At 49.4% G+C, this 12,754-nt stretch overlaps 1 protein-coding gene across 1 annotated transcript in view; it reads left to right on the top strand.

The window, feature by feature from the left end:
• The first annotated feature begins 1,378 nt into the window (after positions 1–1,378).
• Dpt (dermatopontin) overlaps positions 1,379–12,754 on the top strand; it is a 27,377-nt gene continuing 16,001 nt past the window's right edge. Inside the window, exons 1-2 of the mRNA XM_013015609.1 lie at positions 1,379–1,779; positions 11,386–11,511. Coding sequence (XP_012871063.1) covers positions 1,475–1,779; positions 11,386–11,511 — 431 coding nt within the window. The 5' untranslated portion in view covers positions 1,379–1,474. The remainder of the gene's footprint in view (positions 1,780–11,385; positions 11,512–12,754) is intronic.

Here is a 12,754-nt window from a genome sequence, read left to right as displayed (position 1 = left end):
AAATGTTGAAAAATCAACAATGTAGGATAGAGATGAGCTCTTTAACGTTTAACAGAACTCCTAAGAATGCAAGATACAAGCTCTCATGAACATCAAGATACAAATAGAGAATGTCTCCAGAGTGGTGGTCCTCCTCTTCACCCTGGCTGAACGCAAGAATGATGGGACTATTTTATATGAACACAAGAGCGATCTCACTGTAACGACCCTGTCACCTGAGCCCAGCTCGGCGCTCCTGGGCCGCCGACTCTAAGGATGGCCCCGACGATGGATACTTTTCACAGCTTCCCAAGTAACTTTTAAGAGCGGATGGTGCTGAGAACAGCTGTGCCAGCACACCAGATGCCAGAGTTGAGCTTGAGGAGGGCTACTTGCCTTATTTTTATGTATAGCCTTCCTTCTCCCTTCCTGTCTTTTTTGTTGTTGTTGTTGATGGTGGGGCTTGAACTCAGGGCCTGGGCATTGTCCCTGAGCTTTTTTGCTCAAGACCAGTGCTCTACCATGTTGAGCCACAGCGCCACTTCTGGTTCCCTGGTAGTCAATTGTCTCATGGACTTTTCCTGCCCAGGCTGGCTTCAAACTGAGATCCTTAGAGCTCAGCCTCCTGAGTAACTAGGATTATAGGCATGAGCCACCAGCACACAGCAAGAGAGATGGTTTTAAATGATAACTCTTGTTTAATATAAATTGTACCTCAATGGAGAGGAAAGTCAGCATGAAGAAAAGAACACCAAAACTATTATAAAAAAAAGTGGGATTTAAACATCTAACTGAGAGCAGCACATGGCTTCTGCATGTGGGTGTGTCCAATTTCAGCAGCTAAAGCAGGTGCTTGTGGAGAGATAATGCCCAACGTTTGACTTCAAGGACCCAGAGTTCGGTATGTAGCCCAGGAATTCTGAGTGTAGCCCCACAGACAGGACGCCTTTGCTTACATTCAAGGTGGAAAGATGTTGAGCTGAGAACTGAACAAAGACAGGCATCCAGGTTCACAGGAATCTAAATGGTTCTGTCCCTTCAGCGACCATGTTTCCATTTTGAAATCACTGCCTGGTGACTTGTGAAATCCTAGAAGGCTGGGTTGCAGAAGGGTTATGAAGGTTTACTAGTGAGCAGCGGAGTGCTGAGAGATGAGAATCGCACAGGCTGGGAATGAGCTTCTTTTAAGGGCCAGTGTTTGTAAGGCGGGAGAAGCAGTTGGTTCTTACAACCTCTCTATAAAGTTGTCCTTCTTCCGGGGACTGCCTTCAGTTCACAAGTTCCCACCATATTCCTAGCATTTCCACCTTAAAACAAGCTGGATCTGCTTAGGGCTGGTTTCTCCGCGTGGGGAAGTTTGGTTTCAGACATGACACACTGCAGTTGGATCCTGTCCCCCACATCTGGAAGCCACATGTCTGTTGCAGCTGTATAAAAGGCAGCCCAGCAAGCCCAGGGTGACATTATCACTCTTTTTTGCCTAAACCCAAGCAGCATGGGCCTTGCTCTTCTGTGGCTGCTCCCGTCAATGCTCGCCGTGGCCTGGGGCCAGTACGGAGACTACGGGTACCCGTACCAGCAGTACCATGACTACGGCGACGACGGCTGGGTGAATCTGAACAGACAGGGCTTTAGCTACCAGTGTCCCCACGGGCAGGTGGTGGTGGCGGTGAGGAGCATCTTCAGCAAGAAGGAAGGTTCTGACAGACAGTGGAACTACGCCTGCATGCCCACCTCCCAGAGCCTCGGAGAGCCCACCGAATGCTGGTGGGAAGAGATCAACAGGGCCGGCATGGAATGGTAAGGGGCGGCTGCCACTCGGGGGCGGGGATAGCGCTGCAGGTCTCCCCCGGGAGTGTCTGAGTCTCAAGGGACCGCAGTGCCCATCACCTGAGCAAATATGACCTGGGCCTGTATCGCTGTGCTCTCCGGCGGGCACAGGGCTGGTGCAGATTGGGTCACGTCCCTGGACCAAACCGAAGGCAAGGGCATGTCCGTGCAGAGAGATGTCTTTGTGGTTCTTTCCCTTCTAGAGGTGGCTCTGTGCTCAGATCGGTTCAGCGGCTAGTGAGAATCTGTAATGCTCACGGACTGCAGAAAGCCAAGTACAGAAGTTGAAATCACTTGATGGTGACTGAACTTCGCTGTGACATTGGAATGTCGTTTCCATGTCGTAATGATTTGCCATTTTACAGAAGCATTTGGTCCAGACTAGTTGGGGAGAAAAAGAAACAGTTGGTCCCCAGCACGTACAGCTTGGGGAAAGAATATTGATTTAGAGCAAGTGAACAGACAGAGGGGACGAAGACTCGAAGTGAAGGAAGTTAAAGAGTTCTCGCTGCTCTGATTCAATGTGGTCTCCATTTGGAGTCCTGAGCTGCTTCTCTGCCTGGGTTCTGCTGCTGGAAATTAGTTTAGTAAAAGCTTTTACAGAAGGGGCTCTCCCTCCTCACTCTCCCCCTCCCTCCCCCCCCCCGCACTCTGTCCTTGTCAGTGGCATGGAACGCCCCAGCTTGGGCTTCTCTGTGGGTTGGAGGGCCCCACTTCCCTTCTCAGCCTTGTACTTGGTCAGAAGCAGCCCATCCCAGTGGCCACTGATGGCTAGATATGCATCCACAGCTGCCTGGAAGACCCTGGCTGCGGGGGTGGGGGAGAGGGCAAAGGCTGACCCTGGGGGGGGCAGGCACAGGACAATGAGGAGGCCCTGCAGGCAGGCGGCCCTCCGTGGTGTCTGGAAAGCAACTCAGACAGCTCTGCAGGGGGGTCCAGAGGTGGGCTGAGGAGTTGGGAGGCATTGAGCAGAAACTCTAGGGCTCGCGTGATCATCACCAGGGACCCAAGAGGAACAGACACACATGGGCAGGCCAGCCGGTAGAGAGGCCAGGCAAGAGAGGAGCCTCCAATAGACACAGCTGGAATTTATTGAGTGCTTGCCCCTGAATGGGCGCCATGCTAAGCACTTTCTATGGATTATCTCATTTAATGCTCAGAACAAAGCCATCAATGATTCTCTAGGCAGACAAATTGCTACTGCCATGTAGAGATAAGGTGTGTGTGTGCGTGCGTGCGTGTGTGTGTGTGTGTGTGTGTGTGTGTTTCAGCTAGAAAGCTGGGATTTGGGCCCAGAAAAATCTCAGTTTATCTACTGTGAGGGGCCGGCCCCTGGGGGCTTGCTGCCCCCCTGATGTGAGCTCCGAGCGGGAGGCGGGCCCCGTCAGCCCGGTCAGCACGGCCGGGGCTTCAGGAGCAGACCAGGCCAGTGGCTCAGGCTGGGTGAGATGGAACTTCAAGACCACAGAAGAAGTTTAGCCCTGGAACCAGGCTTCCTGGGAGGTGCTCATCCACCCTGCTCCCTCTGGCAAGCAGATTTAATGATCCCAAGCCCCTCCAGACAGAAGGCCGGCCCCGAGAGCAGGCCTGCGTGGAGGCTGGACTCCAGGCTCATGACCCGCACAAACCATGGTGATGACTTCGTGACAAACGCCTTTCTGTTCCCCCCATCTTGGGGGACCATCATGGGGTTGGGGACGCCTTCTTTTTGGAGCCCCAGTTAAAAAGCACTCAGCTATGATTGCTCCCATCCTAAAGGGAAAGCACTGGGCTGAGTCAGGTAGTCAGGAAGCATGGTTCTGGATTCTCGTGCTGAGGATGGTGTGCCGTGCGGCCTGGGCCCAAGGCTCGGCTCTCTGGTGCCCACTTCAGTGGGTAGGGAGCCCTCATCTCAAACTGTGGAACCCGGAGATCCACAGAGGAGACGTTCACCCTTGAACGTGAACTTGGCATCGTTCAGCATTGGTGGGTCCTCGTGGCCAATCCTGGCAGGACAGGAAGGAACGGATGTTTACTTTGAACGTTGACAACTTGTGGCTGGTCTGTCGTAACCACCCAGGGTGAGGAAAAGTGAAATGGGGGAAACCATGAATGTGAGTAACCAGAGTCCATGGAGTCTAGTGAGAAAAACGTCCCTGTCTCCGCTTGCTCTGCTTTCCCTGTGCAGGGTCCAGGGATTCTTCCTGCCTGCCTTCCCCCTCTGCTGCCTCCTTCTTATCCAAATCACAGGGCTGAGAGCTCAGAAACATGCCAAACAGCTTCTTCTGCAGGGCTGAGCTGCCTCACGAGAGATACCAATTACTCCCCAGGCAGGTTTTTTTAGATGATTATGGCTTTGAGTTCAGACTCCAGTCCCAGTGAAAAATTTAGAAGGAAAGAAATTGCTCACAGGCTGAGAAGCAATTACATCTTCCCATCGGCTGCAGGCTCTTGATCTGTTCTGGGGGAGGAGTCGCTGATGATTTAGTGCCATTCAGCTGCCTTGTGTAAGGAAATTAGCTTTTCAGTTTTATTTGAAGAGAAGGAGTGTGGAATAAAAACTTGACAATAGAGTTGTGGTAAAAACTTGACTTGCTGAAGAAACTCGCTAATGGACCTCCATCTTTTAACAGGTGCTGCTCAGAGCTTGCTAGAGGCATCCGTGCTAGACGTAGACTTGGTCTCAGGCTCTCTCTTGAGACTACCATGTGTGTTTGTTCCGGGGGGAGGGGCCGGGAGATGACCCGTTGGGGTTGTCAAGAAGGACAGTGCTAAGATACAGCTGTCAGGGGGTGTGGTGAGCGCTTCCAGTGTTAGTGATTTTCCATCAGTTTCACCTCTGTGGCATTTGGGGTTTTGTTTTATGAGAGAGGGGGGGGCTAAAGAGAGAGAGAGAGGAAGACAGAAGAGGGAAAATGTGAGGAAGGGGAAGGGAAACAGATGAGGGAAGGGAAAGGAGAAGGAAGGAAATGAAGTTGTGATATTCATCTCAGAAGGTGTGATCCTTATGAAAGAAAGTATAAAAGAACTCAAAAGCAAATGGCAATCTTAAACAAACACCTGGGGCATTGCATCCTGTTGACTGACAATCAGTTAAGATGTCGTGGACGTTGATGAGGTTTATGTTGGACACATGAGGTTTAGCTCATTCAGGAAGAATGTTGTGTCTACTGATTACTGTTTTGCTCCCCTCTACTTCAAGGAAATTCCTGAACGTCAGCTCAAAGTGACAGTATATCAGAGCTGAATTTATAAATCCATCAAGGAAAGTCCACCTAGTGAAGAAACAGAAGCTATCCAACAGAGCTCTGTTAGTATCAAGGCAAACTTGAAGCTGAATATGTTGGGCAGAAACTCCATTTTCCATACTCTGACTATAGTTAAGACCAAGGCTCCATGAAGCACAGAGCCATGGTTCCAGTTCAGTGCGTGCAACGCCTGCTTCCTCTGCTCCAGCATCTCCTGGCCTCTGCCCCTTCAGCATGCTTTATTTCCTGCAGCACCCTGTCACTTCCAGATTCCTGTGTTGGTTGTTTCCTTCACAAAACATATGTTTCATGAACTTCATGGAGGCCCTTGTCCTATCACCGCTGTGTCCCCAGTGCCAAAAATGACGCCAGCACATGACAGGGCTCGATGAGCATGAAGGCTTAAAGCAGTTGAGCTGGTGTTTCCAGGAGTGCAGTTCCCAGCCAATGTCCCGCCGACCTCAACAAAGAAGCCTATGGTTTCTTGGGGGGTCGGGGGGTATGTTGCTAACATCTGTAATACGTGCTCAGCATTTTACTCGGGTTTGTTGCATTTATTAACATGCAAGATACTCTTTTAAGAGTTCTTGGGGGGGCTGGGAAGGTGGCTCAGTGGTAGAGCTCTTGCCTTGCATGCATGAGGCCCTGGGTACGATTCCTCAGCACTACATAAGCAGAAAAAAAAGCCTGAAGTAGTGCTGTGGCTCAAGTGGTAGAGCACTAGCCTTGAGCTGAAGAACTGAGGGACAGCACCCAAGCCCAGAGTTCAGACCCACGACCGGATCCAAAAAAAAAAAGTTCTTGGGGTCTCCAAAATATGCACAGAGGTTGGCTGGTACAGGTTAATATTATGGTACAAATTCTTTATTGCATTTATATTCTCTTAATTAATCTTAATGCCTCAACAAGCTTGAAAAGGAGGAGTGTAAACTCTAATTTCAAAAGCCTTATTGACTAAATATTCCAGGATATTGGAATTACATGGCTCTCACTATTCCAGACAAAAATGTTCAAGGTCCTGGTTTGGATCTTGAGACAGGACAAGGACATTGGTGAAATCCAAATAAAATCTAGAGTTTAGGTTTACACCAATGTTAACTTCTTGGCATTCATAAATTCACCCTATTTATGAAAGCAGCACCAGGCATAGTTAGGTGGTGGGTTGATAAGAATCCTATCTCTACAACTTTTCTGCACATCTAAAACTGTTTCAAAAATACCTAAGAATGCAGGCTGGCCGTGTTCGTACTGGGAATTTAAGAGGTGAACACTGAGCATAACAAAACCCAAGAATACAAATATTAAATAGTAGGAGCCTTAGGTATGATGTAGAACAATCTTCTCATGTAGTACCTTCAGAATAAGAGCCAACAGAGTGATACAATTAAAAAAATAAATGAAATCACCACAATAAATGAAACTGCTATAACTCTGGCCTTAATTTACACACTGCTTTGTGGCTTATAACATATTCCCATTGGGACATTCATTTGCAAATTCAGTGCTTGTTATCATGAACTTTAACAAAACTGCATGTTAAGGACATATGGGCAGTGCCCGTGAGTTCCTGAGAGTCTAATCTTACTCTTCGCCACAGTCATGGGAAGCAGGTATTGTTTTAGTCCGGGGAACATGACCTGACAGCATTGGGAACCTGCCTGTCCCTTGCTAGGGACTGCACAATGCCAGTCTGATGCCCAGGGCCACAGGTGAATAGAGATGTTGATTGTTTTTTCTTAGCTAAAGCTACCATGAGTTCTGAGCTTAAAGTCATCAAATCCCTGTCAGAATGACTTCTGAGGGCAAGAAGGTTGGGTGTGGGAGACAAGACTCTGGCAGGTCTAGGATCCTTTCCATCTAGGTCACTCTCTTAAAGACTGGGAAATCAATTGTCTGGGGGAACTTGAGCTTTCTGGAAACACGCAAATTAAAAACAAAAAGGTCTAGGCTGTTCCTGCAGGATAAAATCTTCCCAATCGATACAAGATTTTTAGAGAACTGGAGGCTCACGCCTATGATCCTAGCTACTCTGTAGGCAGAGACCCAGACAGAGTGTTGCATATCAAGGCCGGCCTAGGCAGAAAGTCTGCAAGACTCCATCTCCAGAAGAACCAGCAAAAGCAGGGCTAAAGGCATGGGCCGAGTGATAGAAAGCAGATAAGCAAGCAGTTCCAGCAAGTGTGAGGCCCCGAGTTAAACATATACATAAAAAAGAACTTTAGGGAATTAGAAATCGCCCCCCTCTCTCTTTCTCTCTGTGTGCAAGTGTTTCTGTATAGGTCTGATTCTGAAAGTTTATGAATTTTAGAATCAGAACAATTCCTAAAATGTAGCCCCGCTACACATCTAATGTTTAAAAAAACTAAAATTGTTAAGAATTAAAATGAGCGGGTCTATTTCAATGGCTGTGTGTTCTTCGGGAAATTTCCTACGTTGTAGTTCCTTACAGATTACATAGTGGCGGTGCATTCTGTTGCTTCTGTTCACTGCTGTGGCCACAGAAAAGTTTCCTGTCTTTGCTTTGAGGGCCATTGTCAGAAAACCCATTTTCTCAGAACACAGCTTCAGAATGTTGTTGTCAGAGGAAGAGTAATTGCCTTATGATTTTCCTTGCAGAAAGCTTCTAGTGTCAGGTGGAGCGGGATTGATATCGCTCCAGCTTGTGAAAGTGAAATTGATTCTTGGCCTTCCAAGAGACGGGGAGAAAGGAGGGGAGGAGAAGGGCTGGGAAGCCCAGCACCAGGCCACCACCCCGCCGGGGACGTCCCCACGGCATCCGCTCAGAACTCAGCCGGGGCTAAGACGGCTTACCCGGGAAGCTGCCATGTGGCCTGTGCTGCCCAGGTCCAGGAGCAGCAAGCAGACGCAGGGAAGTGGCTCAGCACCTCAGTCTGTCTTTGCACCTGACCCACTTCTTTTTAACTTTTTAGCTATCTCTTCTCACCCAGCTCCCGTGCCTGTCCGTCTGAGGTGAGCTGTGGCTGAGGCTCAGGGGACTCTAAGAAGCTTTTAAAAAGCGTGAGAGAGACCAAAGCAAGAGCACTTGGGAGCGTCCATTTGGGGCCCTCATTGTCTAGTGGGCTGTTCCTGGGGGAGAAAGGAGAGGCAGAAAGATGGATGCTTTCCCTCCCTCCACGGAAATCATGTGGAGGGAGCTTGGGAGTTTGTGGACTTGAATGATAGGCCCCGGCCCACCCATCCCTCCTTCGATAGTGAGCCCCATCGCTTGAGTCGCGCATGCCGTTATTATAACCAGACCTAACGAAGCATCTACACTCCGCAGTGGGTGGAAAGACAGCCCATGTCGGCCAGCTTCGTCTGAGGACAACAGTAGCTCAGGGAAGCTCAGGACAGCCCAGGATCTCACAAAGGGCTCTCCTCACCATGGGGCAGCTTGTGGGAAAGTCAGTGACTGAACACGAAGGACTGCTCCCCAGAAATTTTATATGCTTTGTCATATTTGCCCCCCCAGTCACTTTACGAATTATAAGTGATTCTTATGCCCATTAGATGGGGATGTGAAGCTAACCCCAGGACACTGCTAACCCAGGACACCGCTAACCCCAGGACACCGCTAACCCCAGGACACAGCTAACCCCAGGACACCGCTAGCCCCAGGACACCGCTAACCCCAGGACACCGCTAACCCCAGGACACCGCTAACCCCAGGACACCGCTAACCCCAGGACACCGCTAACCCCAGGACACCGCTAACCCCAGGATACCGCTAACCCCAGGACACCGCTAACCCCAGGACACCGCTAACCCAGGACACCGCTAACCCCAGGACACCGCTAACCCCAGGACACCGCTAACCCCAGGACACCGCTAACCCCAGGACACTGCTAACCCCAGGACACCGCTAACCCAGGATGCCAGGCTGGGAGCATCAGCCCGTGCGCCGAGCAAGGCCCCGCTGCCACCCTCCACACTGGGAAAAGACACCCCTGCCCAAATCCAATTCCAGAGGGGATGATTGCACACCACCAAACTCCCAAGCAGGCTCGCTCGAGCAAAGTGAAGAGGCAATCTAACTGGGGGGGTGGGGGTTTGGTGTTCTGTTATGCATTACTTGTGTTCTCAGGTCAGAGCTGTACAGTCCAAACACTCTTCACCAGAGAGTGTTATCTGAGGTGGCTGTGAGAAAATGACACGCCATGCTTCCCATGCAGGCTGTGGGGCTAGCTGCCTGGCTGACAGCTGGTGGGGGACTTGTGGCACTTGGATTGGCTTCTGAAGGAGGACTTCATGAGACAGCTCTCCTTATCTGCCCACATTTATTTGTAGTGAAGGGAACTTAACCACCGTGGCAACTCTGTCCCTTGTAGAGGTCTGAGTACATAGGACAGACAAAAATAGAGCAACAGTCACTGCAAGGAAACCATGGGAAACAATGTGACACATCTTCTCTCTTTGGGCACACAAACTTTTGACATTACCACTTGAAGCTTAGGTTAGAACAGACCTGCCCAGAAGGCCAATTGTTTGGTCTCCCAAAATGCTCACCAAGTGGAAATAGTCTTGACAAGATGCGACCAATGAGGTAGTTTACCAAAGGCTAGATCATCAAAGGGCCATTTAGAGTAGCATATACATTATTGATTTCCAATAGATGAATACCAGAAATTCTTACAAGTCTTGAGAGAATGGTTGACCAACTATCAAGACCATCTCTCTGCTATTCTCTTACTTTGTACAATGATTAAAATCATAGCTTTGTGTTAAGCAGTTGAGTGGGTGGATGAACTTAGAAATGCCTATTTGTATATGTCTAAATGAATGAATGTCAGTGATACAGTAGATATTTTCCAATCAACACCAGGAATACTTACTATTTAGTTTGGGCAGATATATAATGAGGAAGAATAAAAGGAAATCTAGTTGCACATAGTTTGAATGTGAGTTATATTTCCCTCAGACATCAGCATAGCCTACTCATTCCTACTTTATTTACAATACTTTCTTGAAATTTATCTTGCAGCCATAACTGCTTTCCTTATCAATGTACAAGAGGGGGCAGGTCAATGGTTAGCAAATGGGAAGGAAATGCACAGAAATAGAAATAGCTAGAGAGCAATTTTGGAAGGGCTTGTGCTACTGTTTGATTATATTCTCCAAAGGTCATGGTCAAAAACTTAATCCCTAAATTCATATGTTGATAGAATTTGGGTCTGAGGCAGGCAGTTAGGAATAGAAGGAAAGCTTGCATGATCATTATACCCCGACTTTATAGGAAGAGGAAGAGAGACCCTAACTAGCACACCGTCCCATTCTGTAATCTCTTCTACCACAATATATAATGCAGCAAGAAGGCCCTACCCAGAGGCTGGTGCCACGCTCTTGTGCTTCCCAACAAACCGACTCACGTGCTAAATAAATAAGCCTTTATTCTTTATAAGTTATCCAGTATGGTACTATTTATAGCAACAGAGAGCATGCTAGGGCATTCCATATAAGGTGGGATAAAATCTGGGTGTCACAGAGTAAAAAGAACAGAGTTAAGGTAGTGTGGGCCTGGGGGAATGGTAGAAGGTACTGGACATGGAATGAAAGAAGAAATGATTGCTCTGTTCCAAGCCAACACTTAGTTAGAAAGGTGCCATAAAGATAATCATAGTTTTGTTTTTTAAGCCTAATTTCTAGACCAGCACCCGCACAGGCAGAATGGAAGTAAAACTTTGTGTGGCTTGTGGGCCAGAGTGGAGGAGTTACCATATCTGAGGAATTAAGACGAAGCCAGGACAGGTGAGGGAGCCTGGAGGGAGGTTAGGGTCGGTGGCCGAGACTGCATTGTGAGGACCCCTCCAGAGCTCAGCCCTTCTGCAGAAGCTGAGAGCGGAGTTCCGAGACCGCCCTCGCGCGTGGAAGGAAGGAGCCTGTGCCAGCGGCGACAGGGGGCGGCCTCGCTTTCCTGGACAAACCTCTGGACCCATCTGGGCTTTGTGTGTTGTGTAGGAGACAATGAAAAGTTGGTTTAAAGTTCATTGATTCATCACATTTGTCTTTGCCTTCTTTGGTTTTCAATCCAGTGACCTTGATTTCTATCGTCTCTTCTTTTAAATGGCATGAGGAAGAGACTCTTGTAAAATCTATAACCATTTATGTCTTCTCTCAGCTAATGATATATGCATAGAAGTACATCAGGAGCAGTGTCTCCCACACTCCTTTCAGTGAAGAGTCTGAGTCATGGAACACAGGTCATTTCTACAACATAACAAAGCCTCTTATATATTACAAACTGGACAAATTGTTAGGAGCCTAAGCCACTGCGAGCATGCGTAATGGTGGCGGGCCGAGCTTGGGAAGGGTATGTTTATGCACCATTGTCCTTGGGTTCTTATCTCTGCAGGTACCAGACGTGCTCCAACAATGGACTGGTGTCGGGATTCCAGAGCCGCTACTTTGAGTCTGTGCTGGATCGAGAGTGGCAATTCTACTGCTGCCGCTACAGCAAGAGGTGCCCGTATTCCTGCTGGTGAGTTCGGGAGCCAGCCTCCTCCCTCACGAGTCTCGAGCTGCCCTGGGTTCTCTGGTCCATGTTTCAGGCTTCGGGCAGGCCTACGCCGTCACCTACTAACTTGGAAACAATCGTCATCTCTAAGAGAATGACTGCGTACGCAGAACGTCCACACTGGGGAGGGCCTACGCCCATCGATGCTCCCGTAATCCTTCTGGCATTAAAGGCTGGGGCAGATAGCAGGCATGCACTAGCTGTATTGGCTGAGCAAAGGAAGCCTTGAGCCTAATCTCCAGTTTTGTTGTGAAGATTAAGAAGGGTTATTCGTGCGTGGCCTGACCGATAGCCACCCTCTCACAGTGACTTCATAGGCATGGCCAAGCCTCACCCCCGAGGCCCGCAGACTCAAGGCCCGCAGACTGTCCCTTGCTCAGGGTAACTTCTCCCGCATGGAGCCTGTCACCCTGCAGACCCTCTCGGATGGTTCAGAGCCTAGTAGATGGGTTTAGATGGAACGGGAAGATGCTATTTTCTGAATCCTTTTGCCTGTGAGACTCACTTCACCCATTTCTCCTTGCTAGATTCATGCCAGATTTCTCCTCTTCTAGACTTCCAACTGAACAGGGGGGAGAGAGAATGTAGGTGTAGACCCACAGACAGACAGACAAAGACAGATACCTTGGCTGTTGATAACACACTACATCCCAATTCCTTTGGTCTAAAGTACAAGCCAGTCGTTTATGCCTTGGAGAGACATCACAGTCTGGTCAACATTCGAAGCTCAGATTGCTGGCGTGATTTATCTCTACCATTTGATGAATTGCTTCCTATGACGAGACGGTGTGACTCCGCAGGAGCCTGAGAGGAACACTAGCATCTCAAGGGACACAGGGCAGATCCAGAAGCTTAGCGCTCTTCTTTTTGAATAATGACCAACAGCACATCCAATAGTAATGCAGAATTGCAATCAGCTTGCAGTCTGCAGATAGCTGTACCTGTAGGATGGAGCAGGAGTCTCCTGGCTGCCCAGAGAAGGGTCCAACTGTGACAGGTTGTGAATCAGAGCCTGCAACTGTACTGGCGGGTGAGGGGCGTGCTGGAGTGGGCGCTGCGCTCCGTGGTGGGTGAGGGGCGTGCTGGACTGGGCGCTGCGCTGCGTGGCGGGCGAGGGGCGTGCTGGAGTGGGCGCTGCGCTGCGTGGCGGGTGAGGGGCGTGCTGGACTGGGCGCTGCGCTGCGTGGCGGGTGAGGGGCGTGCTGGA

This window comes from Dipodomys ordii, unplaced genomic scaffold (assembly GCF_000151885.1).
Source record: "Dipodomys ordii isolate 6190 unplaced genomic scaffold, Dord_2.0 Scaffold27, whole genome shotgun sequence".
Taxonomy (NCBI): Eukaryota; Metazoa; Chordata; class Mammalia; order Rodentia; family Heteromyidae; genus Dipodomys; species Dipodomys ordii.
This window is presented reverse-complemented; position numbering and strand designations above follow the sequence as displayed.